General features: G+C 36.8%; 1 protein-coding gene across 5 annotated transcripts in view; it reads right to left on the bottom strand.

Annotated features, from left to right (window-relative positions):
- The window catches only part of THADA (THADA armadillo repeat containing), a 322,099-nt gene that overhangs the window by 224,086 nt on the left and 70,510 nt on the right, over positions 1-27,503 (bottom strand). For 4 of the 5 annotated variants that reach the window (XM_028103861.2, XM_088026549.1, XM_088026547.1 and 1 more), the window contains exons 23-26: positions 23,045-23,177; positions 20,285-20,398; positions 14,722-14,844; positions 1,923-2,014 (exon numbers count right to left, since the gene is read on the bottom strand). In XM_028103861.2, coding sequence (XP_027959662.1) covers positions 1,923-2,014; positions 14,722-14,844; positions 20,285-20,398; positions 23,045-23,177 — 462 coding nt within the window. The remainder of the gene's footprint in view (positions 1-1,922; positions 2,015-14,721; positions 14,845-20,284; positions 20,399-23,044; positions 23,178-27,503) is intronic. The other variant, XM_088026548.1, reaches the window with a different exon arrangement.

Raw genomic sequence — 27,503 nt, 5'->3', positions numbered from 1 at the left:
AGTTAATATTGTAGGGAACAGGGTTATAAACATTTCAACAAAAAGTGACATAATTAAACAAACTACAACTAGAATAACCACTACAAATAATGGCTAATTTAAGACACTAAAGGTTTTGCACAGCAAATCTAGTGGATGCTTCAGGAAATATAGTCTTACAGAGAACAGAAGCCTTGTATACATACTGATTTAGACCAATCTTCAGATTATTAAAATAAAGACTCTTTCCTACCAAGAATGTTCATCACATTTAAAAAAATTATTAATTTCTTAATTCCTTCATTTCACCTTTCACGTTTACTTAAAACAATTATATGAATATTCCATTTCCCTCTTTCTAGGAACGTTACATATTTTGTAACCTTCCCTATTTAAGAAGAATGAATTTATTATGGTGGCTCCCATCAGCATGCCTTTGGCAAAATGATTAAAAGCAGGGTGGTTTCATTGTGTTATTCTTCCGCCCTCCTTCAGACATAACCTAAATGGAATGAATCTGATGATTTTCTCCTATACATAGTAAAATCTGTATACACATCTGAGAATCACTCACTTTATAAAAAGTAAAAGGGAAAAGAGCATTTCTTCACTGTCATGTTCAGTTTTAAACATTAATTTCACTGTTAATTATCTCATATTTTATTTATGCCATTATTTATCATGGCCTTATAACATGACCAAACTGTTTTAAACCTTAATACTTCTTAGAATTACTAACAAAATAAAGAAAGCTAAGGAGAAACAAATATTAGTGATTTCAAACTACGGAGAGGAAGAACTTCTTTAGAAAATGGCTAATAGTAAAAATCGTAATCATCCTTTCAAACTAATGGTAGCATTATTTTAAAAATACAACTTGATTAAAACAACAACAACAACTCTCCAGTATTTCCTGAATACACTCAGGGTATTCACACTTATAGCCAGTTACTTTCTTTTTAAATATTTGAATTTCACAGGGTGATAAGTAGCAATTTAAATGACAATTCAGAACTATCAGTAGGTTTCATTCGAATTATCAACAGTGCATCATAAAATTGTTCCATGACATTTTCTAATTCCTAAAACTCACTTCCATCGCAAGAAAATATTTTAACAAGTAACAGCTTAAAACCTAAATTAAAAATTGTGATAATCAGCCTTTTTAGGTAGGAGAGGAACAGGGGCCTTAGTTATCTATAGATCATTAAGAGAAGTACTGGGCCTAATTGGATCCTAAATGAAGTAAAGAAAGTAATTAAACATGCAGCGACAGTGACATCTAGTGTCAGCACTTGGCCACTGGACTACCATCAAATCCTCCCAAGTGCTGAAGAAACAACTATTCAAAACTTTTCTTTAAAAACCAACAAACGGAACTTGTGCATTATATCTAAAAATTACCCATAATTAAACTGTTTCAATAAGTTTCCTTCCAGACATGAAAAAAAATCTTAAAAGGAAAACATTTTAAAGAAAAACCGTAACACTAAAGACCTAAAAGTAAACAAGCATTGTTTATTCCATGTGGCCAACATCTATCTGTAACTGCTCCCCTTGGCTACAGAGTTTAATGCAAAAAAGCAAAGATACTACACAAGCTAGTACTTGGTTAACACATCAAGAAAAAGCAACTTAGACATTTCAGGAATACCTGAAGATGCAAAGAAAAAAAAAAACTTCAGCTGTTGCACTGAGAAACAAGCTCAATATTTCAGCCCTTGCTACCTTGCTGTATTTTTGTTGCTTTGAAAGGTCCACTTATTAAACAGTAGGTATTTTTGCTGAAGAGCTTAGAATTTGGCAGCCTACGTTAATTTACTATAGCATTTTAATAGTTTTATGCTCTAGATGAATCCATAAAAGTAAGCAAATTTCCAAAAATTATTTTTGGCCAGGACAATATTTTGTAAAAAGTAAAGTTAGCATTAGATGAAGCTTACCTATTTTTTTTGGAGAGTTCATCCTTTCCTCTTTTAACTCCAAATATTCTTGTGATCAAGGTACTAAAAAGAAGTGTGGATGAATTTCTCACCTAATGTAAAAATAAACGCACAATAAGGGTTAAGAAATACACATGGCATGAAACCAACATTTACAATGTTCAAACTTGACATTCAAAGTCCTTACCCAATTGGCTAATGTGGGGCTAAAGCAAATATGGTTTGTGTTCATGAAATAATTTTCAAAAACTGTATAGTAACTGACTCAATGACTTCCTCTTACACCAAGCTCTATAATTCAACCACATGCACACAACACAGCTCTTTCCTATACTTCTAAAATTACCACCAATTATTTTATTTCTTTGTACTTGTATCATCAAATAACATATATATTTAATTCATTTTCCTATATCGTTTCTGACAAGGACTAACCCAGTAAAGAGCTCAGCTCTTTCCACTTATTTTCTGTAAGCATTTACCTATGGGAAATATTTATAAGACATAACTCAGTCCACATTAATTAATATGGTCAAGAAAATACTTATTATCCAAAATGTTGTTTATTAACCCCACAATGGAATAATTTAATAAATTTGAACCCTATAATCGTCTGAGACAACTGGTTAATAAAAATAAGAGGAGGGAGGGGCGCCTGGGTGGCTCAGTTGTTAGGTGTCTGCCTTCAGCTCAGGTCATGATCCCAGCATTGGGCTCCCTGCTCAGCAGGAAGCCTGCTTCTCCCTCTCCCACTCCCCCTGCTTGTGTTCCTGCTCTCACTCTCTCTCTGTCAAATAAATAAAATCTTTAAAAAACAAAAAATAAGAGGAAGGAATTATCTTTAGTAAACACAAGTCATTTCTTCAAAATGATAATAACAGGGACACCTGGGTGGCTCAGTCCCTTAAGTGTCTGCCTTCAGCTCATGTCATGATCCGGGGTCCTGGGATCAAGTCCCGCATTAGGATCCTTGCTCAGTGGGGAGCCTGCTTCTCCTTCTCCCTCTGCCTCTCCCCCTGCTCATGCTCTCTCTCTCTGACAAATAAATAAATAAAATCTTTTTTTTAAAAATGGTAATAACAGAGATACCTATGTCCAAACCAATGTGTCAAGATGTTTTGTTGGATCATAAAAATGTCTTGAGTGCCATGGTATACCGACTGGGCTTCCTCGATTACCTTGCCAAATCAGAGCAGAGATGTATAAATACTTCCCTACAGTGTGTAAGGCATGATACCAGCACCATGGAGAATATCTAGAAGACACACTTATGGCCAACACAGAACTTATTTTCTAATGAGACAGGTGTCATAATCACATGGTATGTTTAAATAGCTATTAATATAGGAAGAAAGGTAATTAAAAGTAACAATGTAAGATTTATAAAACAGCCGCCTGAAACCACGGCAGCACGGGTCACAAACTCAAATGCCCACAGAGGGCAGTGAGTGGCAGGGGCAGCGCCAGCCTGGGTCTAATGCAGTCACTATTCAGCTTCAGCTGAGTTGCACAAGGGAAGGTAAGCCCAGTGCTGCCAGATCTGCCTTCTCGAGAGAAGCCAGAAAACCCAGTTTTTATGTGAAATCTTACTATTTGTTAACATTGGCAACAAATTAAAGGAAAAAAAAAAACAAAACAAAACATCAAGGCCAAATAAAACACAGTTGCAGGCTAGATTTGACCTATCAGCCACCAGTTTGCAACTTCTCCTCCAGAAGCTCAACTCATGCACTGGAACTTTAGGTGTGGGCTACAATTCATACCAAAGTGGCATAATTCATACCAATATTGCAATGAAACCCTAAAATTGGACAAATTCACTTATGTTCATTCCACAGTCAACAAACATTAATGAAGCCCCTACTATATGCCCTGACTAATATCCCCAGGCAACAAATCAATCTGTCCTGTTAAAACTGTCAACACGGCCTCTGCCCTAGCTCAGATCTTGATTATCTCTCACCTGGTCTACTGACTTAGTGCCCAAAGACTCTTGGGTTTAAGATGACTTGGTAAAGGGCACCTGGGTGGCTCAGTCGTTAAGCGTCTGCCTTCGGCTCAGGTCATGATCCCAGAGTCCTGGGATCGAGCCCCACATCGGGCTCCCTGCTCAGCGGGAAGCCTGCTTCTCCCTCTCCCACTCCCCTTGCTTGTGTTCCCTCTCTCTCTGTGTCTCTCTCTGTCAAATAAATAAATAAAATCTTAAAAAAAAAAAAAGATGACTTGGTAAAGTCATAAAACCCGGTGTCCTCTCAGGAATCACACGAAAACCAAAAAAGAAAAATAGAAGCACAAATCCCATCCTGCCCTAAACCAAACTTTCTAACAAAGGCTGCCAGATGCAGTCAAGCTAAAATAGGAGTTCCGGGAGACGAAGTGAATGAGAACCCCCAGGGAGAAAATCCCTTGTCTGATTCAATAAGCTGGAGGCAGGAGACAGTCTTTCAGTAATATTAAGATAGATCTGAGGGTTCCAATAGTAGTAGTCTGATCCATTCAGTATCACGTTCCCTCACTAGCTGCCAAGAATCATCACTGCCTATTCTAGTAGGTGTAGCAACATGGTGATATTCTACCATTAATTAGTTACAATTTTCAGAAAGTAAAGTTTTCCCTCATCCACTCTTTGGTTACCCTGTTACTGGATTACTACAGAATCATTTCCATAAATTTACCAGTTTGCAGAATAATGAGTTAATGCCACAGCAGCCCCCAAAGATCACCAAATAATGATCTTTTAAGACATTAAAGAAAATTAATTTTCCTTTTCTTGAGATAAAATTCACACACCATAAAATCTGCCATGTTAAAGGGTACTATTCAGTGGTTTTTACTATATTCACAAATTCGGAAACTACCACCACTACCTAATGCCACAATATTTTCATCACTCCAAAATGAAACCCTATACACATTACTAGTCATTACACATCCTCTCCCACTAGGCAAGCACTAATCTACTTTTTGTCTCTATGGACTTGCCTATTCTGGACATTTCATATTCCTGGGATCATGCAATATGCAGCCTTTTTTGTCTGGCTTCCTTCACTTAGCTGTTCTCAAGGTGCACCCATGTTGTAGCATGTATCAGTATGACATTCCCTTTCATGGCCAAATAATATGCCATTGCATGGATATACCACATTTTTAAAATCTACTCATCATTTGATGGACATCTGGGTTATTTCCATTTGGGGGCTAGTATGGATAATGATGCTATGAACACTCACATACAAGTTTTTGTGTGAATGTGTTTTCATTTCTTTTGGGTATATAGGTAGAAATGGTATTGCTGGGTCATATGGTAATGATAGAGTAGGCAGTCAGACATGAGCTGGAGGCAAAGGTGGTGATAAATAGGTGACACATTAGAAGCCTGGGGCATGACATCCTGACTTTGTGGCTTTTAACATCCTGGCCTCACGGCTTCCAACACTGACAGACCAAGAGTCACAGGTACAGAACATGCACGCTCCTCTTCAATCTCTGCCCCCAGGGTAACCTATAGCTTCATTATAATATATTCACATTGTGGTTTCTTCAACCCACCCCTGACTTATCCCCATGGCAGAAGATGGCCATGACAGTTCTGGGTCAAAAACTCCACCTCCCAACCAGTAGGAGTCCCTTAGATGATTAGAAACAATGTAAGTCGAAGACTGCCCTAGTTATGACCCACAACCTATGCAAACATAGAAAGAAAAGATACCCCCTAACCCCGGTACAGTTGCCACCTCTGGGCCTGCCCACTTGCCCACCTTGAGAGTGTAATTGTCCTTCATAAACTGCTTTGTGCCTGCTACTTTCCTTCCGGCCGCCTTGATTTGAGTGTGGATCCTCACACAAATCTTTCATGGGGAATCCAAGAACCAAGACCTCCATTTACACAATGCAGACTCTCCCATTGGTAACAGCAACTGTACATTAACCTTTTGAGGACCTGCCAAAGTGGTGGTACCATTTTACATTTGCACAAGCAATATATGAGGGTTCCGATTTCACCAATTCTCTAAATGCTCCCCAATAATTGTTATTGTCCATCTTTTTGATTATAACTATTCTAAATGGATGTGAAACAGTATCTCATTATGGTTTTGATTTGCATTTCCCTACTGATTAATGACGTTAAGCATTTTTTCATGTGCTTATTGTACATTCACATATCTTTTCTGCAGAAATAATTTCAAGTTCTTTGTCCATTTTTTAACCGGGTTGCCATAATTTTTCTCACTATTTTAAGAATTCTTTATATATTCTGGGGCATCTGGGTGGCTTAGTTGGTTGGGCATCCAACTCTTGATCTCATCAGCTCAGGTCTTGATCTCAGGGTCCTGAGTTCAAGCCCCCAGCAATGGAGACTACTTAAAAAAAAGAAAAAGAGTTCTTTATATATTTTATATACTAACCAAATATCAGATACATGATTTGCAAATATTTTCCCCCATTCTATCAGTTGTATTTTCATTTTCTTGATGGTATCCTTTGAAACACAGACATTTTAAATTTTGATCAAGTCTAATTTATCATTTTTCTTTTGCTGCTTGTGCTCTAGGTGTCATATCTAAGAAACTGTTACCTAATCCAAGGTCACAAAGATTGACAGTTAATATCTTCTTCTAAAAGTTTTACCACTTTAGCTTTTACATTTAGGAGTCTGATCCATTTTGAGTGAATTTTTTAATATGGTGTAAGACAGGAAGCAAATTGATTCTTCTGCATGTAGTATATCCAGTTGTCCCTGTACCATTTGCTGAACAGACTATTCTTTCCCCCACTGAATTGTCTTTTTTTACTAAATGTTAGGTTTTATTTCTGGACACTTAATTCTATTCCATTGATTTATAAATGTCTATCCTAATGCCAGTACCACGCTATCTTGATTACTGTTGCCTTTGCTGCAAGTTTTGAAATCTGAGCATGTGAATCCTCTTTTTGTTTTCAAGATTGTTTTGGCTATTCTGAGTCCCTTGCATTTTCATCTGAATTTTACAATCACTTTGTCAATTTCTATAAAAAATTCAGATGGGATTTTAATAGACATTATATTGAATCTGTAGATCACTTTGGGGAGTATTGCCATCTTAACAGTATTAATGAAGTCTTCCAGTCCATGAACATGAAGTATCTTTCCACTTAATTAAGCGTTCTTCAATTCCTTCCAAAAATATTCTGTAATTTTCAGCATACAAGTCCTACATTTCTTTTGTTAAATGTATTCCTAAGTATTTTATTCCTTTTGATGCTATTATAAATGGAATTGTTTTCTTAATTTCACTTGTGGATTGTTCATTGCTAGTGTATAAAAATACAATTGATTTTTATATATTAATCTTATATCGTACGACCTTGATGAATTTGTTTGTTAATGATTAATTATTTAATGGTTTTGTATGTGTGTGAGTGTATGTGTGTTCTTCAAGAGTTTCTATAAGGAGACTGTCATTTAAAAATAGATAAGCTTTGCATCTTCCTTTCCAATTTGGTTGATTTTTATTTCTTATTTTTATTTCTTATTCTTGCCTAATTGACCTACCTACAATGTTGAATAGATATGGCAAGAGTTGATATCCTTGGGGCGCCTGGGTGGCTCAGTTGGTTAAGCGACTGCCTTCGGCTCAGGTCATGATCCTGGAGTCCCGGGATCGAGTCCCACATCGGGCTCCTTGCTCAGCAGGGAGTCTGCTTCTCCCTCTGACTCTCTTCCCTCTCGTGCTCTCTATCTCTCATTCTCTCTCTCTCAAATAAATAAAATCTTAAAAAAAAAAAGAGTTGATATCCTTGTCCTATTTCTGATCTTAGTAAGAAAGCTTTCAGTCTCTCACCATTAGTATGAGCTACAGGTTTTCCATTGATACCCTTTGTCAGGTTGAGAAAGTCCCCTTCCATTCCTAGTTTATTGAGCATTTACAACATGAAATGGTGTTTGGATTTCTGCATCTGCTTAGGTGATCATGTGGTTTTGTCCTTTAGTCTATTCATATGGTGTATTATATTGATTTTCATATGTTGAAATATATACTTGATATTTTAAATGTGTAGAAGTTATATAGTATAACATTAAAAACATTAATGTAAATATAGAGTAAATAACTAGCATGGAAGACACTACCTGTTACTTAAGATAGGAGAGAGTCCCTATGTTTCGCTGCAATAGTATAAATGGTTCCAGGACATCCAGTTAAGGCACTCCTTTTTATTTTCTAATATTTCATCCATATTTTCTGTCCCTATCCACTATAAAGCTAATTAAGGAAGGAAATTACATAGAAATACAATTGAGAGAGAGGTTAAAACTGACTGACAAACTGCATTACCAACTCCTAAATCACTGATAGTAAATGCTAATATGAATCACCGATATCATATCAATGTGGGTAATGAAAAAGGTCATTATCAGCACTAGTATATTTTGAAAAACTCATCACAGTAATGACAACGAAAACATGTCCTATTTGGGAAGGATGGATCAAGGAGAATACAAGTAAAAAGGAGAATAACAATAGAAAAAAGTAATAGTAAAGTTAAAAATGGACAGAATAGAACGGCTGCTAAATAACTTCGGCTATAATTAATCCTTACCCTAAGGAAAATACCAGAAAACCTTCCTGTTTTCTTACCTCTTCCATCAAGCCCCCAACATATCGTTGATAAGGACTTGATATTCAGCTACAATTGCTATCAATTTTTCCCTTCTATTCACTAAGTACATATACTTTTTCTTTCCTTTCTAGCATGAAAAAGCTAACCACATAGACTTATGTAAAATATAGAAAGATTTGGTAAAGGAAAAGAAATTAGGTTTCACGAAGCAGTGTGTGTGTGTGTGTGTGTGTGTGTGTAAAAGTGTGTATGCATGTATATATGTATCTGTGTAGATAATACATTTTTCTTATGTATGGCTTTTCTTATATAACATAAATGCTCTCTTGACAAATCGTTTTAAAATATAAATGCAGAGCCTCTCATGTGCAATCACTATGTGGTATAGTCATTTATACACCATACACCTTCACCCTTAATAGATGGTCACATCCCTGAGAACGGGATCTGTGTGTAATAGAAAATATTTTGTCTAGTGTACATGGTGCCACTTTACAGTAGAAAGAAATACTTTCTGAAACAATTAAATGAGATTTCGATTCTAATTTGCCTTTCATCACTTCTTAGCCATGTGACCTTGAAAAAGACACTTAAAACTTTAGGTCCTAAGTCCCTTATCCGTAATGCAGCAGCGCTATATTGGGATTTCTGGGCCTGTGATTAAGGGGAGGGCCAGCCACGTTCTGGAGTTCAATGAGGTGACCTCCTTCCAAAATAGTGAGACGAAGAGACAGAGCGTCCACCAGCCCATACCCCACCTATGCATGAGTTTTTTCAAAAGTATCTTTCCTGTGAGTAGAGCCCCATGCCAAGGCATGTAGTGTAATGAGTAGAGCATGGCTAGATTTAAGCACCACAAAGCCTTCAGCCTGGCACCCTTGTGGCAAACTCACAGCTATCAGAGACCCTGGACATGCTGAGGCCAACAGAGCACAGAGTACGGCAGCGCTACTGGGAATATCTGAAAGGTTCCTTTTCCTCCTCTGAAACCCACTGCATACTGTAGACCAGAGCTGGCCTGAGGGAGGCAACTAAGGATATACCAGATAGAAATATAAGCCCAGTGTGGGTCTTAGTAGGATGTTAAAATGGCATACTCAGTGGAGTTTATGGGCAAGCTGGGAAGATGAGTTAGCTGCCCTGCAATGAGGATGCAAGGAAAGATCAGGTTTTCCAGTCACTGAACAAAAAAAAGGGGACTGCCCAGAAATGCCTTGGTTCCCATATATGTACCTGTAAATTACCCTTACCTAAATTTTTTTTTAAGATTTTATTTATTTATTTGAGAAAGAGAGCACGAGTAAGGGGCAGGGGCAGAGGGAGAAGCAGACTCCACGCTAAGCAGGGAGCCCAATCTGGTGCTCAATCCCAGGACTCCGGGATAATGACCTGAGCCCAAGGCAGACATTTAACTGACTGAGCCACTCAGTCTCTTTAACTTAACTAGCTTCATCTCTAAAATACATATCAAAGATCATCACGTGTCACCATTTTTACTAATATTTTTCCATTCTGAGCCATCATCATCTCTTGGCAGAACTACTACAATAGCTTCCTGATTAGTCTTCCTCCTTCCCTTTAAGTCTTGCCACCTTACAATTGAGTTTCCATTTTTTAACTACATTGATCAGATGCCATCACTCCCTTACTGAGAAACTCTGTCATGAAGGGTTTTTCTACAGCAGTGGGAGCCATAGTTTAAAACCCCGGGTCTGTCCCAACTATACCCATGGAGGCTGTGGCTCATCCAGCCATTTCCAGACTCAGATGAGATACTACATCACAGGGCATGGGAACTGCCTTCTCCCGCAGCTGCCCAAGGGTTGTATCAACCCCTGCCCAAGTTGTGTTAATGCCCCAAGTGTTAACCCTTGACAGTAAGAAAAAGGATATGGGACTGTTCAAGAGGTGGTAGTTTCACATGGCCTGGCTAGAAGATCTATCACACGACCAGACAACTAGTTCAGTTTTCCTGCAAGGTCAAGACCTGTTCAGTAATGCCTTTCCTCTTTCCTTGTCTCACCTCTTCTCTTTTCTCCTTCATTCTTGCTGCTGTGGGTTTGTACCATTCAATAAAACCTTAGCACCCAGATTATACTTCCAGTTCTGTTTCCTAAGGAACAGGGCCAAAACCCTACAAGGTAGGTAAAACACACCTTCTCTGTATTCCTATAACACCAAAACCTTTCCGCTATAATAAATTGATTCTGGAGTCAGACAGATAATAGCTGTATGTCCTTAGACAAAGTTATTTTGCCTCTCTGAGGCTTATCTTCCTTATCTGCAAATGAGGATTATAATAATAGAATCTACTCTACAAGGCTGTTCTGAGCATTAACTGAGATTATCAAAATAAATGATGCCAGGCGCACTCAGAAAATCTTCAACAAGACAGCCATTATTATGATTATGTCTTATTTATCCATGTATTTCTAGTGTTTAATATATCATCTGCAACACAGTAGGTGTTCCTAATGCCTAATCTGTTTACAACAATACCTTACCCCTATATTTTAAAAACGTCCAACAGGTGGCAAAGACAGAAAAACGTATAGGGTCTCAATACAAAAGACTGAGGAAACAAATAAAATTATACATGGATGCTTGTTGGAAAAATGTTCCTTTACTGCAAAATTAAAATTAAGTTAATTTTATTTGTGTGTGTGTTTTTTTTCCTCTCCAGCATGGAGAAACAGTTAAGTGAGAAGTATAGATGTAATGGGGCGCCTGGGTGGCTCAGTCGGTTAAGCGTCTGCCTTCGGCTCAGGTCATGATCCCAGGGTCCTGGCATCAAGCCCTGCATCGGGCTCCCTGCTCGGCGGGAAGCCTGCTTCTCCCTCTCCCACTCCCCCTGCTTGTGTTCCCTCTCTCGCTGTTGTCTCTCTCTGTCAAATAAATAAATAAAATCTTAAAAAAAAAAAAAGTACAGATGTAGTGACCTTTAGGCACAAGATCCATTCCTGAGAAGATGTACACAAATTAGGTTTCTGTAAATTAACCCACACTTCACACACGTTCAGGAAAAATCACTCTTAAAATGACCTCAACAGAGAATCCTGTGGTAAGCTGCTTTAAACTGTTGTAAATTTTAATTGTTTTTTTTTTAAAGATTTTATTTATTTATTTGACAGAGAGACAGCAAGAGAGGGAACACAAGCAGGGAGAGTGGGAGAGGGAGAAGCAGGCTTCCCGCTGAGCAGGGAGCCCGAAGCGAAGCGGGGCTTGATCCCAGGACCCTGGGATCATGACCTGAGCCGAAGGCAGATGCTTAACGACTGAGCCACCCAGGCGCCCCATAAATTTTAATTGTTTTAAAATGAAGCCCTCTTCACATTCACTGATTATGTTGATTTATAATTTTGGCATATCTCAGATTAAGTTTTTATAAGGAAAAAAACATAACAATCAATATATTAAAGTCATAGGATTGATCATTAGAGCTATGATGTTTATTTCCTCTAGTACAGCAAACTGAAAAGAACCAAAAAGATTCCTTCAAAACCAGTGTCAATATGGAAGATTCCCGAAAATAAAACTACACATGAGTATTTATATATATTTATGCAGTCTTTTGTGGATATATGTATCTGAGTACTACACACATACAGAACCCACATTAAAAGAAAGGCAGAAAATACATCAGAATGCTAATAATGATTATATCTATATGGTAGTTAAACAGGCGACTTTCACTTTTCTTTTTATGCTTTTATTTTCAAAATTTCTGCAGTGTACGTGTTACTGTTTTAAAGGTCTCAAAAAGATTTTTTTAAAAAATGAGTCCACTCATTTTTGATACTTTCAGTTTTGCTAAAATGTTGGAAGTCACCAGGTTTCATTCTCTGAAAGCATTTCTTTGTTCATCTTGAATTTATGACTTAAAGAAAACAATATTGATATTTCTGGCAATCAGTTTTATGATCTCTAGTTTTCCGGATGGTCAAGCCACATTCCTACCTCTATGACTCTACCAAAGGTACACAGGTATTGCTCTGCTTCCTGTAAATGCAGAAGGTAAACACTGTGTCCTCGGGAGTAGTTAGGCAATGCTCCTAGACAGGATTTTAGACATTTGTCTTTCTTACAGGAAGATGCACAATTTTCCAGGCAGAAGTTGGCAACCTTGAGGATTTCTCTTTACACTGGAAGTCTGTGCCTTTAGCTATACTACCATATATTGACCCTCAATTAGAGGCTTATCATAGAGTTATAAAATGGTTTGTGCAGATCACTGAATGGAACGCCTGCCTTTCTAGCAAATTCTCCATTCTACAGGCAATGTATTAAGGTCTAGCTTCTTTCCTCTTCTCCCATTGCCAGTCTTTTTTTTTTTTTTTAAACCACATGTCAAGCACTCACAAGTCACAGGTTAGTCTCCTTTATTCCGGAAGGTAAACGATAAAATCATGGTGCTTCTCCCAAGAATCATGAAAGCTAACCTTCTTAAGTCCAACAAGTACTATCCTGGGTACTGTCCACTATCTTTAGTGTTCTGAGTCCAAAAGTTTCTGGACAGTGATCATATTGCCAAAAAAAAAAAAAAAAAAAGGCGACTCAATATTTAACCTCCTCCATTTTAATACTTTGGGTTTTTTAACTTGGTTTTTTATCTTTTTTTTAAGATTTTATTTATTCATTTGAGAGAGTGAGTGAGACAGAGCACAAGTGAGGGCGGGTGGGGGGTAGAGGCAGAGGGAGAAGCAGACTCCCCACTGAGCAGGGAGCCTGATGTGGGACTCAATTCCAGGACCCTAGGATCATGATCTGAGCCAAAGGCAGATGCTTAACCAACTGAGCCACCCAGGCACCTCTGTTTTTGTTGTTTCTTTTTTAACCTCGTGACAGAGTGTATTTACAGCACTTACTCAACACTCTGATACCCAGAGCCCACAGCATCCAAAAGAAAGACATATTAAAATACTAAGAGTTGTTCTGCTTCTAGCTCAACATCATTGACCAGCAAGGAAATGCAAATCAAAGCCAGAATGAGATACTACTTCACACCCATTAGGATGGCTTTTATCATCAAAAAACAAAACAAAAAACGGAAGAGAAAATAACAAGTGTTGGCAAGGACGTAAGGAAAATGGAACTCTTGTGCATTGCTGATAAAAGTATAAAATGGCACTGCCACTGCGGAATACAGTTTGGCTGTTTCTCAAGATGTTAAACATAGATTTACCATATGATATACACAAAAGAATTGAAATCAGAAACTCAGTAACCGTAAAACAATGTTCATTACAGCATTATTCACAGAAGCCAAAAAGAAACAATCTAAATGCCTATCAACAGATGAATGGGTAAATAGAATGTCAAACATACACACAATGGAGTATCATTCAGCCTTAAAAAGGAATGGAATTATGACACACACTATCTTGAAAACACTATATTAAGTGAAATAATCAGATACAAAAAGCCTAACGTCCTATGATTTCACTTACGAGGTAGCTACAATAGGCAAATTCACAGAGTCTGGAAAGTAGAACAGAGGTTACCATGCGCAGAGGGAAGAGAGAGAGGAGGAGTAACTGCTCAACAGATACAGAGCTCATGTTTAGAATGATGAAGAAGCTCTGAAAACGGATAGTGGGGATGACCGCACAACACTGCAGATGTACTTCATGCCCCTGAACTATACATTTTCAAATGGTTAAAATGGTAAATTTTAAAAAAGAAATAAATGACAGTTTAAACAAAAATAATTAACAATGTAGTATGGGTTTATAATGCACATAAAAGTAAAATGTGTAATAAAAGCACAAAGATTGGGGCGCCTGGGGGGCTCAGTCACTAAGTATCTGTCTTCAGCTGGGGTCCTGGGATCAAGTCCCAGGCTCCCTGCTCAGTGGGGAGTCTGCTTCTCCCTCTACCCCTCCCGCCTGCTTGTGATCTCTCTCTCTCTCAGATAAATAAATAAAATCTTTAAAAAAAAACACAAAGATTGGGAGGAGAGAAATGGAAGTATATATTGTTAGGTTCTTATAAAGTCTTATACTTCAACTGAAGAGATATAATACCACTTGAGGGTTGACTGTGATGCTAAAGATATATGCTAAAACCTCTAAAGCAATCACTTAAATAAGAAAACAAAGAGGTATGGCTAAAAAGCCAACAAAAAAGGTAAAAAGTAGTTTATTAAAACCTACTCAGATGTATAATTAAGTCAATGAATAAAAATGGCAAAAGCACTTACTGCCCAGACTGGTGATGTAAAGCCTAGAATCGCAGCTTTAGCTCCATCAGCAACATACGGAATAATATTTTCTCCCAGACGTGTATCTCTGAACAAGGCTCTAAGGATATTTAAAGCATGAACCTAGAATAAAAATCTGAAAATTAGTTGTGGGTTGAAGACCATGGTAATTCTAAATCTGTACAGATCTTGTAGTTAATCTCAAAATAAAAAAAAAAATTACTGAATTACAAGAATAGACAATCCACAAATGAAAGAGCAGATTTTAATAAAATAACTATCTGATAAATCAATTTATTTTAAAGTAAGATTTGAACAATGCAATAAAAAAAGCTTGATCCAATGGACATAAGCAGAATCCTGCACCTAACAAGTAGAGACAACGTGTTCTTTTCGAGTACACATGAAACATTTATTTTTAAAAATGACTTCAAACCTAGCCACAAATAAAATCTCAACAAATACCGAATAATTAAAATCTTACAGACTATGCTCTGATTACAGTGGAATTAAGTTAGAAACTGATTTCTTTAAATATGTTTAAAACTGATGCTTTTTAAAAACACTGGTCAAAGAAAAAATTTTTTTAATATTTAGAGCTGAATAACAACCAAGATGCTACACACCAACATTTGTGAGATGCACTGTAAGTAGAACTTAAAAAAATGCATGCCTTACATGCTTCTATTAAAAAAAAAGACTAAAAAGATATGCTAAGTGTCCAATTAAGATAACAGAGAAAGAACAATAAATTCAAAACAGAGAAAGAAAATTTAAAAGAGCAGAAAATTTGAAAAAAGCAATGACATAAACAAGACCATTAACAAAACCCAGGGTTGATACTTTGAAATAGAAACAAACCTCTGACTAACCAAGGAAAGAGAGAAGAAAATAAGCAGTATCATGAGTATGACATTACTACAGATACACCAGAGAATAAAGCAAAAATACTACTATGAACAATACTACCCTAATCAATTTGAAAAATTAAGTAAAAATGAACAATTTCCCAGGAAACAGAATTTATCAAACAAATCCAAAGCGAAATTAAAAAGCTAGATAGATGTTAGCATTACACAAAGGAAATCAATAGATAAAAATCCTACCCAGAGACCAAAAACAAAAACAAAAAAACTCAACCTAATAACTACAACAATTACCAAAAAAATAGACGCACATGATTTTATGTATGAATGCTACCAAATATTCAAAGAATAGATAATCCCAATTTACATAAACTATTTAGAGAAGAAAAGACTTCCAAATTTATTTTATCAGTCTAGCAATAGCCTGGCTATAAATATAAGGTAAGGACAACTACTTTGGGAAAATGGTAAACTCTACTAAAGCCTAATATACAACATACCCAATAACCACTCCTAGGTATTTACTGAAAAGAAATGTACATATATGTTCACCATTAGGCATGTACCAGAATGTTTGTAAAAGTACTATTCTTAATAACCCAAATTAAAAAACTACCCAAATGTTCATCAACAGAAGAATGAAGAAGTTATATAATATTATACAGCAATGAAAATGAATAAACCACAATTTGGATGGATACCATAAACATAACATTGGTCAAAATAAACCATATCAAAAGGGTATATAATGTATGGTTTCATTTATTTAAAATTTTTTAAAAAACAGGTAAAACTAAAACTAAGGTGTTAAAGTTAGGCTAGTGGTTACCCTTAGGGAAAAGGTACTGATGAGAAGGAAGCATGAGGAGGCGTTCAGGTACTAAAATGTTCTTTCTCTTGTATACACAAGTGTGTTCACCTCGTGAAACTTTACTATGGTGCACATATGATTTACATATGTCTTTGTAGTGTTACAATTCAATAAAAATTTTACATAAAAAATAAGGACAGGTACAGCATGAAAAAGGAAAACCACAGGCCAATCTCACTTACGAATCCAGTGAAAATATGTAAAAAATGTTTTTAAAAAACTTTTTAAGTGAATCTAGCAATGTGTAAAAAAAATTTCAACATGTCAAAGTTGTGGCTTTGGTCTGTATGCAAAGATGGTACTGTATAAGAAATCAATATACTCATATTTGCAAATTCTAAAAAGAAACATCTCAAAAGAGACTTGAAAGCCTTCAATAAAATTTGATGTCCTCAATGAGATATAAAATAGATTTAAACCTACAGCAAATATCAGAAACAGCACAAGACCACCTGCTATCTGCATTTCTATACAAACCATACTACAAGTTCCAGCCAGCAGAATAAGAAAAATGTTCTATGAATAAGAATTAGAAAGGTAAAACATATTTAGCATTATTCACTGAACATATGATTATCCATAAAGAAAATCCAAAAGAATTCACATATAAGTCATTACTTGTAGTATAGCAATTGTTGACATGACTTCTTTTTTTATATTGAATCTTCCAGTCCAGAGCATGGCTTTTTTCTCCATTTATTCAGATCTTCTTGTATGTCTTTCATTATTTTTAAGAATAATTTTCTATAAAAGTCCTATAGATCTTTTGTGAAATTTAATTCTACATATTTTATAGTTTTTCTAGCGATTGTAAATGGTATTTTAAAGATTATACTGTATGTTGCTAGTGTGTATAAATGCAATTAATTTTTTTGGTTATTGTTGTGCTTATATTCAGCGCAAAGTCATTTTTCCCAAACAAAGCAATAAATTTAAATTCCCACCAAAATTCAAAAAGGAGTTTTGTTGAACTTAACAGGCTGATTCTATAACTTATATGGAAATGCAATGGAATAAATATGGCCAAGATAATTCCAAAGGAAGAAAAGGGAGATTCACCCTACCAGATACCAAAACTTACTAAAAAGATAGTAATTAAAACAGTGACTTTGGCTCAGGGTAGACTAACAGACCAATAAAATAGAGCACACAAACAGTACATGAAAGATAGAAGGGTATCATAAATCAAGGGGAAAGGACAGCCTATATCAAAAATGCTTGTATATTAATTATCCAAATGGAAAATAATATTTTTTTCTTATTTTACACACAAATTACAGCTGGTGTAGAGACAGAAATGTGAGAAGTAAAACTCTAAAACTTTAAAAAGAAAATATAAAATATCGTTCTGACCTTGGAGTATTTTAAACAAGATCCAAATCCACAAACCATAAAAAAAAAAGCTGACATACTCCACTTGATTAAAATGTAAAACTTCCATGCAAAAGCAAAGTGAAAGGAGAAACTACAGATTGGGAGAAGGTATGTGTAATTCAAATAACCAAAAAGGAATATTGTTATCAGGAAAATCATTTTTTTAAAGATTTTTAAAATTTATTTATTTGAGAGACAGAGCAGGAGCGGGGGATGGGGGTTCAGAGGGAGATGGAGAAGCAGATGTCCCCCTGCGCAGGGAGCCCGATGCAGGGCTTGATCTTAGGACCCTGAAATCATGACCTGAGCCAAAGGCAGATGCTCAACCAACTGAGCCACCCAGGTGCCCCAGGAAAATCATTTTAAAACAGCAAAAACCCCAACTCCCACAAGACAAAGACAACCAAGTTAAAGGCAGCTGAAAAGTCTTTAAATGGGCAATTCATAGAAGTAATCCAGAAGACTAAAAATGAAACATGAAAAAATGTAATGTGAAATAAAACTGGGAAGTGCCATTTCACGTGAAGCAAAAAGGCAGAAACCATGTACAATGAAACACCATTCAGAAATTACAATGAACTTGGGGCACCTGGGTGGCTCAGTCAAATGTCTGACTTTTGCTTTTGGCTCAGGTCATGATCTGTGGTCGTGGGATCAAGCCCCGCAACAGGCTCCATGCTCAGCACAGAGTCAGCCTCAGATTCTCTCTCCCTTTCCCTCTCCCTCCCCCACGTCCCTCTCTCCCTGCTCACACTCTCTCTAAAATAAATAAATTAATAAATAGATAGATAAATAAATCAATCTTAAAAAAAACCCTTAAGCTCACTCATCTTGAAAATAATGTTTATTGTAAACACCCAAACTATAAAAAGATGTATGGATAATACCATTTATGTTTAAAAAAAAAGTCATAACAGAATGAAAAATGTGCACAGAAAAACTTGGATTAGTGATTATAGCTGAGGGGGAAGAAAGGGGCACAGGATGCAAAGGAGCCCACAGTGGGCTTATAATTCTATCAGCAATGTTTTACTTCTTTAGGTTGGAATTGGTTTCACAGATGTTCATCGTTCACTGTACATTTTTATATGCTGAAATGTTTCACAGATACCTAATAAAAATAATAAGAAATATCCCACAAAAGGGGAGAAGGAAAACAAATTATCAACTAATGCCTAGAAGACTGGTCAGAGACAAAATTTTAAATTTTACCAATTTAATAAAAATGATCACTAAAATGCCATGAATGATCTTGAAGCAGAGTAGAACAATAATTATCCAACACTCTAAAATCAAACTTCATTATTTTTAGATGTTCTCATAAAAAATAGCACTTTAAGGGGCGCCTGGGTGGCTCAGTCGTTAAGCGTCTGCCTTCGGCTCAGGTCATGATCCTGGGGCCCTGGGATCAAGCCCCACATCGGGCTCCCTGTTCAGCGGGAAGCCTGCTTCTTCCTCTCCCACTCCCCCTTGCTTGTGTTCCCTCTCTCGCTGTGTCTCTGTCAAATAAATAAAATCTTTAATAAAAAAAAATTGGAACTTTAAGTAAGAGTCTAGGAAAATGGAACCAAATTATATTTTTCATATTTTGCTGGAATAAAATCTAAAACTGATCATTTCTGAAAGGTGATTAGTGACACTTTAAAAGTTTGAGATAAATAAGGAAACTTCACATATTATAGTCACAAGCCAGAACGTGCCGTATGCTAATAAACCCCATCCTTTTCCACTAGTTACACTCTGGCCCATGGAGGCTCCCCTTTGACACCTCCCACAGGCTCTGAAATAAAACCATGTATGTTTGTATGGTACTTGATTGATGCGTCAGCTCTTCTGTTCCCTGACCTAGCCTGGGCGTCCTATAGTTGGGCAGGAAAGTCCTACTATAAAGCATTTACTGAGAAAGCCTAGACAAAATGTACTTGAAAGTATTTACTATTATGGAGTGGAGTGGAGCTATGAGGACTACTTACCCCAACTTCTCACTCATACACAAACACACACACACACTCACACGCACTTAACCCAGGTGCAGCAGTGACTAAAAGAGACTTAAGTATTAGCTAAAATTAAAAAATGAATATACCAAAAGTTAGACACTTCATTTTAGGGAAAGATCAGCTACTGAATTACAAATGTGTATCAACTCAAAGAAGCACACATGAAATTTTAAAGTGCACACTCATTTAAAAAATTTTAGGTGCAAGAGCAGTATTATAAAATATCTAAATTGGATGTTTTCACAAGAGTTTAAAAATAGTTCATTCTGGTTAATACATATCAACTAAAGCAATGATTTATGGACAGGAAAGGCCAACAAAACAAAAGAAACAAAATATCCAGATCAAGCTTCAAATACCTGCCCTATTTTCAAGAATTCCGTATCTTTTTGGTACAGCAAAGATTTAAAATCACTGCCTTCCTAGCAGGCTTTGTATATTTCCATTATTACCTGGGAGACTGTGCTCCGTGAGTCATCTGTAGGCCCAGCCAATGTGATTAACTCTTTCATTGTTATTTTCAACAAATCCATTTTGCCTTTCTTAGGTTCAGATGCCAATAGCGCCTATAGAAAAACAAGGCAAAAATCAACGGGGCTCTGATTTTACATATACCTATTTGCTACTTCCCAGAATCAATCCCAAAATGCAAAAATCCCCCTATAAAAACATGTGGTATCAAGTAAGTTAATTAAGCCATGTGGCCCTGGGCAAGTAGCTTAACCTCACTATCCCTGGGATTCTTCATCTGAAAAATCTGGTGATGGTGATATCATGGAACCTCTAGTCATTTCCAGGTTTGCTTGTTAACTATAGAATTCTAAGAGGTTGAGAGATGGCTCTTGTTGACAACTCTTTTAGGACCATAACTAGGTGGCAGGTCTCAGATACAATAAGCAAGTCAGTTTTTATAACAAATTTACCAACAAGAAAATTCTCTCTACTTAAAAAACAAAAAACCTGTGGATTAAATTTCTAGCAAGGATTTGGAAACTCCCTAGAGACTGATCAGTTATTTAGTTCTTTACTAAAGAGTCTCTACCTGGAGGACTATCAAATTGTAGCACTGGAAACTCCACGGAGCAAAAGAAAATACTACAAACTCCAGCCTATATTTGGGTTTTCAAGAGCTGCTCATTTACTTGGTGTCTAACATTTTGCTAATACACAATAAACATAAAAATAGGATATCAAACTACCTGAGGCAATAAAAAGGAATGAAGTACTGATATGTGCTACAACATGGATGGATTTTGAAACATGCTAAGTGAAAGAAGCCAGACACGAAGGCTGCACATTATATGATTCCATTTATATGAAATGTCCAGAATAGGCAAATCTATAGAAACAGAAAATAGATTAGTGGTTGTGTAGAACTAGGAGTAGCAGGGATTATTTCATTTGTACATAGCTACTAGCTCCCAAGAATGCAAGTTTCAAGCTACTCAGTTCTTCAGAAGCTTTTATAATCCATGAAAGAGGAACACCCAAAATAGGTAAGTTTAAAAGAAAAATTTACCATAGTGTATTTATGCTCAAAAAACATATATACTATTTTTCTAATGACCACTCAAAAAACTTTCATATCTGTCTGCACAAAAGGTAAGTTCATAAACTAAGTAGGGCAGTTTTTCCTCCATAGTTAACACTAAGGAAAGGCTTCCATGAGAACATAGCTTATTGGTAAGTTATGCTATGAGGAATGGGATATCTCTGAGCAGATTTTTCTAACAATTTAGATTTTACTCAACTAACATAAATAAGAAAGTTACATGCAATTACTGAAATGTCTCCTTGGAACCATGGCTTTTGTTCCATCAAGAGCTATGGGCATAGTTATGATACTCTTCCCAAGGATGGGCTAAGAAAGTACACGTCCTCATTGTTCTGTCACTATGACCAATATTTAGTAATGGATGGGAACCAGAAGTGCAATAAGCACACGGCACAAACCTGCAACTAGACCTTGTTATCATGTTAACATTTGTCCTCAGACAGACGAATGAGGCAAAAACACGCTAGGTCAGAATGAATTACAGGCAGGAGATGAACCAAACTGATGTGGAATGGGTCAGATCAGAGAGTTCATTTCTGAAGGTCATCTAGCAGAACTACCTCGATGATCTCTTCATCAAATCAACAACCTCTGCAAGTGGTGCCCACTGTCATTACACAATGATGACCTTGGAAATTTGGGGAAGGAATGAGAAAGAAGGAAAAAATGCAGGTAGGGGCACTAAAAAAAAGACGTCATTTCACTTATTTTCATTGCTTTTATTATACCACCCCCATTCCTGGACTATATCTTACTGAATATTAAATAAAGACCTTCCAGATCGGGGTCTGATTTAGTATTGTGAGGACTTTGGTTTTTATTCATTGCATTCATGAGGGTGACCGCCTCTTAATTTCAACACTGTGGAAATAAAATATTTGCCTATCAACTAGCAATATCTGGGTGTGCTGATATGTAGTGATCTTTAAGGTATAATGTTAAGTGAAAAAAAAGCAAGGGAAAAACAGTATGTATAATATGCTTTCTTCTGTATTAAAAAAAACACATTCAGTCAGGCTGTCTGAGCTTCAAGTCAGCTCTGCTCACACAATCTCTGGGGCTTTCGGCAAGTTACTTGACTTTCCTAAGCCTCAGTTTCTACATCTACAATATACAGATGATCACAGGACGCATCTCATAGGGCTTCAGGACGGATTAAATAAGATAATATATGTGAAATAACTACTTACAAATGTTAGCTACTATTAGAATAGATTAAAATTATTTTGTGCACACATTTCATGGAAGGATTCAAAGAAACTGTTACTACTGGTTGCTTACAGAGAAGAGTCTTAAGGGTCTTGAAGTAACAGGAAGACTATTTTTTCTAATTCAAAAAGAAAAAGGTAACATGTACACTTTCTAGAAGTGAGCAGTGAATGTGCCACAGTGATGTCTGCCTACGTAATACCCAGGCGGAAATCTATACCACCCTCTGTTCACATTACAAGACTGACCTCATGGAGGGTTTGTTCCAAGAACACATCTGTCACGGGAACACACCGTCCACACGTACAACAAAGCCACAAATGCTATGGTACTTAAAAGACAGAACTGTCCCATATGCAGTATGCTTACTCACATGTCAAGGGGATTGTCACAAGACAAATAAAACAAATTATCAAAAGACAAACAGCTATGTCCCATGGATTAGTACCTGTATGTAGAAAGGAATTCCAGCACTGCGCCTTGTAGCACAGAGTTTAGATGAAGGATCACTGCATTTAATTTCCTCTAAAACATCCCATAACCACTGCTCTGGTAGCTTTTGCAGACTCACACTGGGGCACCTAAAAGGCATATATAAAGCAAATATGTGGAATAATCAGGCACCTAAAGATAAAAGTGCAAACTATTGATACACATCAACATTGTTAGAAAAGAATAAATATTCTTACATTTGGAAGGAGGGAAACTAAAAATTGTCTCCCTTTCTACTTTTCACTTATTTTCCTCTTTATTATGGGTCTTAAGATTTGAAGCTATTAAAGATTCCACTTCTTACAAAAGCATATAAAGCATGTGTCTTGTCTACAAAATAAGCTTTAATACCATGGCTTACACCCACAGTCAAAATGTTCTGATCTTCTGATGTTAATGAAACTCTTACAGATAATCTATACTGCAAAACTCAAGACTTCCAACAAAGAGAATATAAGTTTAATATAACTTATGTTCTCCTTTTATAAAGATTATTTACATTCAGAGAAAATGCATATTAAAGTATATTTTTTAAGATACATTTTAATAATAATTTTCATGTTTTTCAAAATGTGGCCCACCACAAAATTTTCAACCAGATCCTATGGAGAATTAATTAAGCAAGTTGGAACAAATATTTTGAGGTTATTTGGACACTGCTGTTAGCGAGATTCTGCTCTATTACACTGTTATTCTAGAGTCCTTAAGAACATTTTATCTAAAAAAAAATTTTTTTAAAGATCTTACTTATTCATTTCAGAGACAGAAAAAGAACACACAAGCAGGGGGAGAGGCAGAGGGAGAAGCAGATTCCCCACTGAGCAGGGAGCCCGATGCAGGGCTTGATCCCAGGACCCTGAGATCATGATCTGAGCTGAAGTCAGATGCTTAATTGACTTGAGCCACCCAGGTGCCCCCCAAATTTTTTAACCTTATGCCTTATCCGATTATATAACATTATCTTAAGAAATAGTATATTTAGTGGTAGACAGACAATTATTTTAGGAGGATCATAGTTGGATTTAACTAAAAATACATGAAAATAAAGGGATAAAGTCCAAAGAAAAAAAATTTTTTTTACGTTGAGGAAGATATTCTATAGAAAGATAACTGATTTTTTCCCCAAAGATTGTATTTATTTATTTGAGAGAGAAAGATAGTGAGAGAGAGAGCAAGAGCGGGGAGGAGAGGAAGAAGGAGGACCCCAGGATCATGACCTGAGCTGAAGGTAGACACTTCACCGACTGAGCCACCCAGATTCCCCAAGATAACTGATTTCTTTTCTTTTTTTTTTTAAGATAACTGATTTCTAATTTGCAGTGAGAATTAGACCTCTTAGAAACACATGTGGGATTTTTTTTCTTTATTCTAGTTTGATATCAGACAGACAACTTCAGTTTCTAATTAAATATTTCAAACAGCAACAAACAATTTAGTTGTTTATGTCTTGCATAAAACAAAATATATGTAAATACTACTACTCTAAAGCAGAAGTTTTTAAAAGTTTGACATGGGTCTAAAAATGTACTATAGATTATAGGATACCAAGGAATTATTTATAGGATGTGTCAGGGGCATTACGAACATGGAAGCAATGTCCATATTGTTTAGAGATGCACACTGAAGCGCACAGGAGTGAAAATTACAAATCAGAAATGTACTTTATAACACTTCAGTAAGCCATAATGAAAGGTACAGATGAAGAAAGAGTGGCAAAACTCTGATAAATGTTGGATCTGAGTGATGCGTAAGGCGGTTCATTTCATTATTCTCTCTACTTTTATATACATATATGTTTGAAATTTTTATATGCTTTATATGTCAATATATTATATGTTTAAAATTTACATTTGAAACTCCTCATAATAAAAATAATCCATTCGTGTAATGTGTGAAATTTTCATAATAAAAGCAATCCTCCCGTACTTTTATAAGAACTGAAGTCACTTCCATCACTGGATTTATATCTTTTAAAAATTAAGATAGGGGCGCCTGGATGGCTCAGTCGTTAAGCATCTGCCTTTGGCTCAGGTCCTGATCTCAGGGTCCTGGGATCAAGCCCCGCATCAGGCTCCCTGCCCAGCGGGAAGTCTGCTTCTCCCTCTCACACTCCCCCTGCTTGTGTTCCCTCTCTCGCTTTCTCTCTGTCAAATAAATAAAATCTTAAAAAAAAAAAATTAAGATAAATGCATTGAATTTCATGGAATCATTTTCTAGTTTATTATTAACATTGCCAGTTTGGTATAATCCTCCCACAGTTACCCAATCAAAAACTGAAATCCAAATTTCCCAGAGCTGTTAAGTGCAGATGATACAGTTACAGATTATGGTCTTCCTTTGCTCATTCTTCACAGTCTTTTAAGTATGTCAGGGTTAATGTACTCCACAGTGGGTGAGCAGGGGAAAGAAAAAAAAAAGAAAATCAAAGCAAAAGTCATCTTTTGTGATCTAATCATCCAAAAAAAACTGGAGTCACAGAAGTGAATAAAGTAAAAACTACTTGATCTAAGATTACATGTAGATTTCATTTACCTATTCTCCTCCCCACCACAGAACCATTGGCAATGTAGGACTGGCTTATAGAAAACGCTAGTCTAAGGTCAAGTCTCCTGTAGGGATTCACTACATAGAAAAACTAAGGAGAAAAAGGAACTGTAAGAGATAAGAGGTATTTTCCTTTCAAGTGCACTGAAACACGAGTACAATAAATACTAGCTCAGTAATGCTCCTCAACACTGTCTGTGAGCCTCTCCTGAGCCTCCCTGACCTGGCACACAGAGGTTCTAGCAAAACCAACCAATCTTGAAAAGGGCAGGCAGGTCTGAGACCTCACCACGCATCATCCTTCCTTGCCTGAACTTACAAGGGCTCGTGACTGTTAACAAATCTTGATCTAATTCCTTTTCCATCTTAATCAAATATTCCAGCTTGATTCTAACCTTAAAATTTTTTCCACATTTCTACAGACTGTTATAGTAAGTTGTGCACTTCGCTGGTTCTCATTCTAACACACGCGCCACACACACACGCACACACACACACTCTCTCCATATTCCCAACTAAGCATTTATGATCTCCGCACTTAACCCTATTCAAACAAATTAGTAAAACTGCCTCCAAATATTACATCTCACAAGGACCTTTCCTTTCTCATAGCCTCTAATGTACTTCAAGGAACTACTAGGCACAAGGTGTACAGGGGGTCAGTACGGTGCCATGGACAGGGTGGACTCTGGACTGGACTTGGAGGATGCGCAGGCAGAATGGTGGAGGGCCCACAAGTGTGGTCTTGAGGGCGCAGGAGATGAGAGGACTGAGGAAACAGTTTAAGGACCCAGAGGCAATTCCCTAATTTAGATTTTTGGCTATTGTAATTATAAATAGTTAACCAGACCTATTTATTCCCTTAAGTGTTACATACTAAGACTAAATGCTCCTTGTTAATTTGGGGAATTTGAAAACAAAGGTTAGAGAGTACTCAATAAGGAAAAGGCTGGCAAAGTGCCCTCGCCAGAGCCCTCTCTGGCCCACTGCCAAGGATCCAGGAACCTCAGGAGCTCTGGGAAACCGTCAAGGCACCAGCTCCTCCCATCTAGTCCACATGGTCCTCTGCTCTGAATTCTGCAGAGGGCTTTTCTGCAGAACCTTTCAGTTGTCTGTTTTCTTTCTTTGTTTTTTTTAAGATTTTATTTATTTATTTGACAGAGAGAGACACAGCGAGAGAGGGAACACAACAGGGTGAGTAGGAGAGGGAGAAGCAGGTTTCCCGCTGAGCAGGGAGCCCAGTGTAGGGCTGGATCCCTGGACCCTGGGATCATGACCTGAGCCGAAGGCAGACGCTTATCGACTGAGCCACCCAGGTGCCCCAGTTGTCTAGTTTTCAATTTGGACTTTGCACTGGACCCTATTTCTCTGATTTCCTAGCTTCCTAGTTTTGCATCTCTCCCAGGCCAGTCCTGCCCCCATAGCCACACAAGAAAATTAGTCCAATAATAGAATTCCTACCCTTCTTACTAAAATGAAACATGCTATATTTTAAACAAAATAAACTTACAGGTTTTGTTTAAATTATCATACTGAAAATATATTCGTCTGCCACTAAGGAAAGAAAAAGAAACATTCACTGAATGTCTATTATGCATCAGATACAACACTAGACTTTTCACATCTTATCTTACTTTGCAACAAACAAGTCTGAAAAGGTATGATTTTCCCCAACTGATAGGTGGAAGAGTACATGATAGTGGTTAGGAGGATAGACTACAGAGCCAAGTTATTTTGTTTAGAATCCTTGCTCTGTTATCTATTAGTGGTGTGATCCAGGACAAGTCACGAAACCTCCCCATTTCTCACTTTCCTCTTCTATAAAATCAAAGTTTGGGGGAGGATTAAATGAGTTTATCTTGATGAAGTGT

Source organism: Eumetopias jubatus, unplaced genomic scaffold (assembly GCF_037043125.1).
Source record: "Eumetopias jubatus isolate StellerSeaLion01/CBP00866 unplaced genomic scaffold, mEumJub1_p1.0 scaffold_9, whole genome shotgun sequence".
Classification (NCBI taxonomy): domain Eukaryota; kingdom Metazoa; phylum Chordata; class Mammalia; order Carnivora; family Otariidae; genus Eumetopias; species Eumetopias jubatus.
Note: the sequence above shows the minus strand (reverse complement) of the source record. Positions and strands in the feature narration are given on the sequence as shown.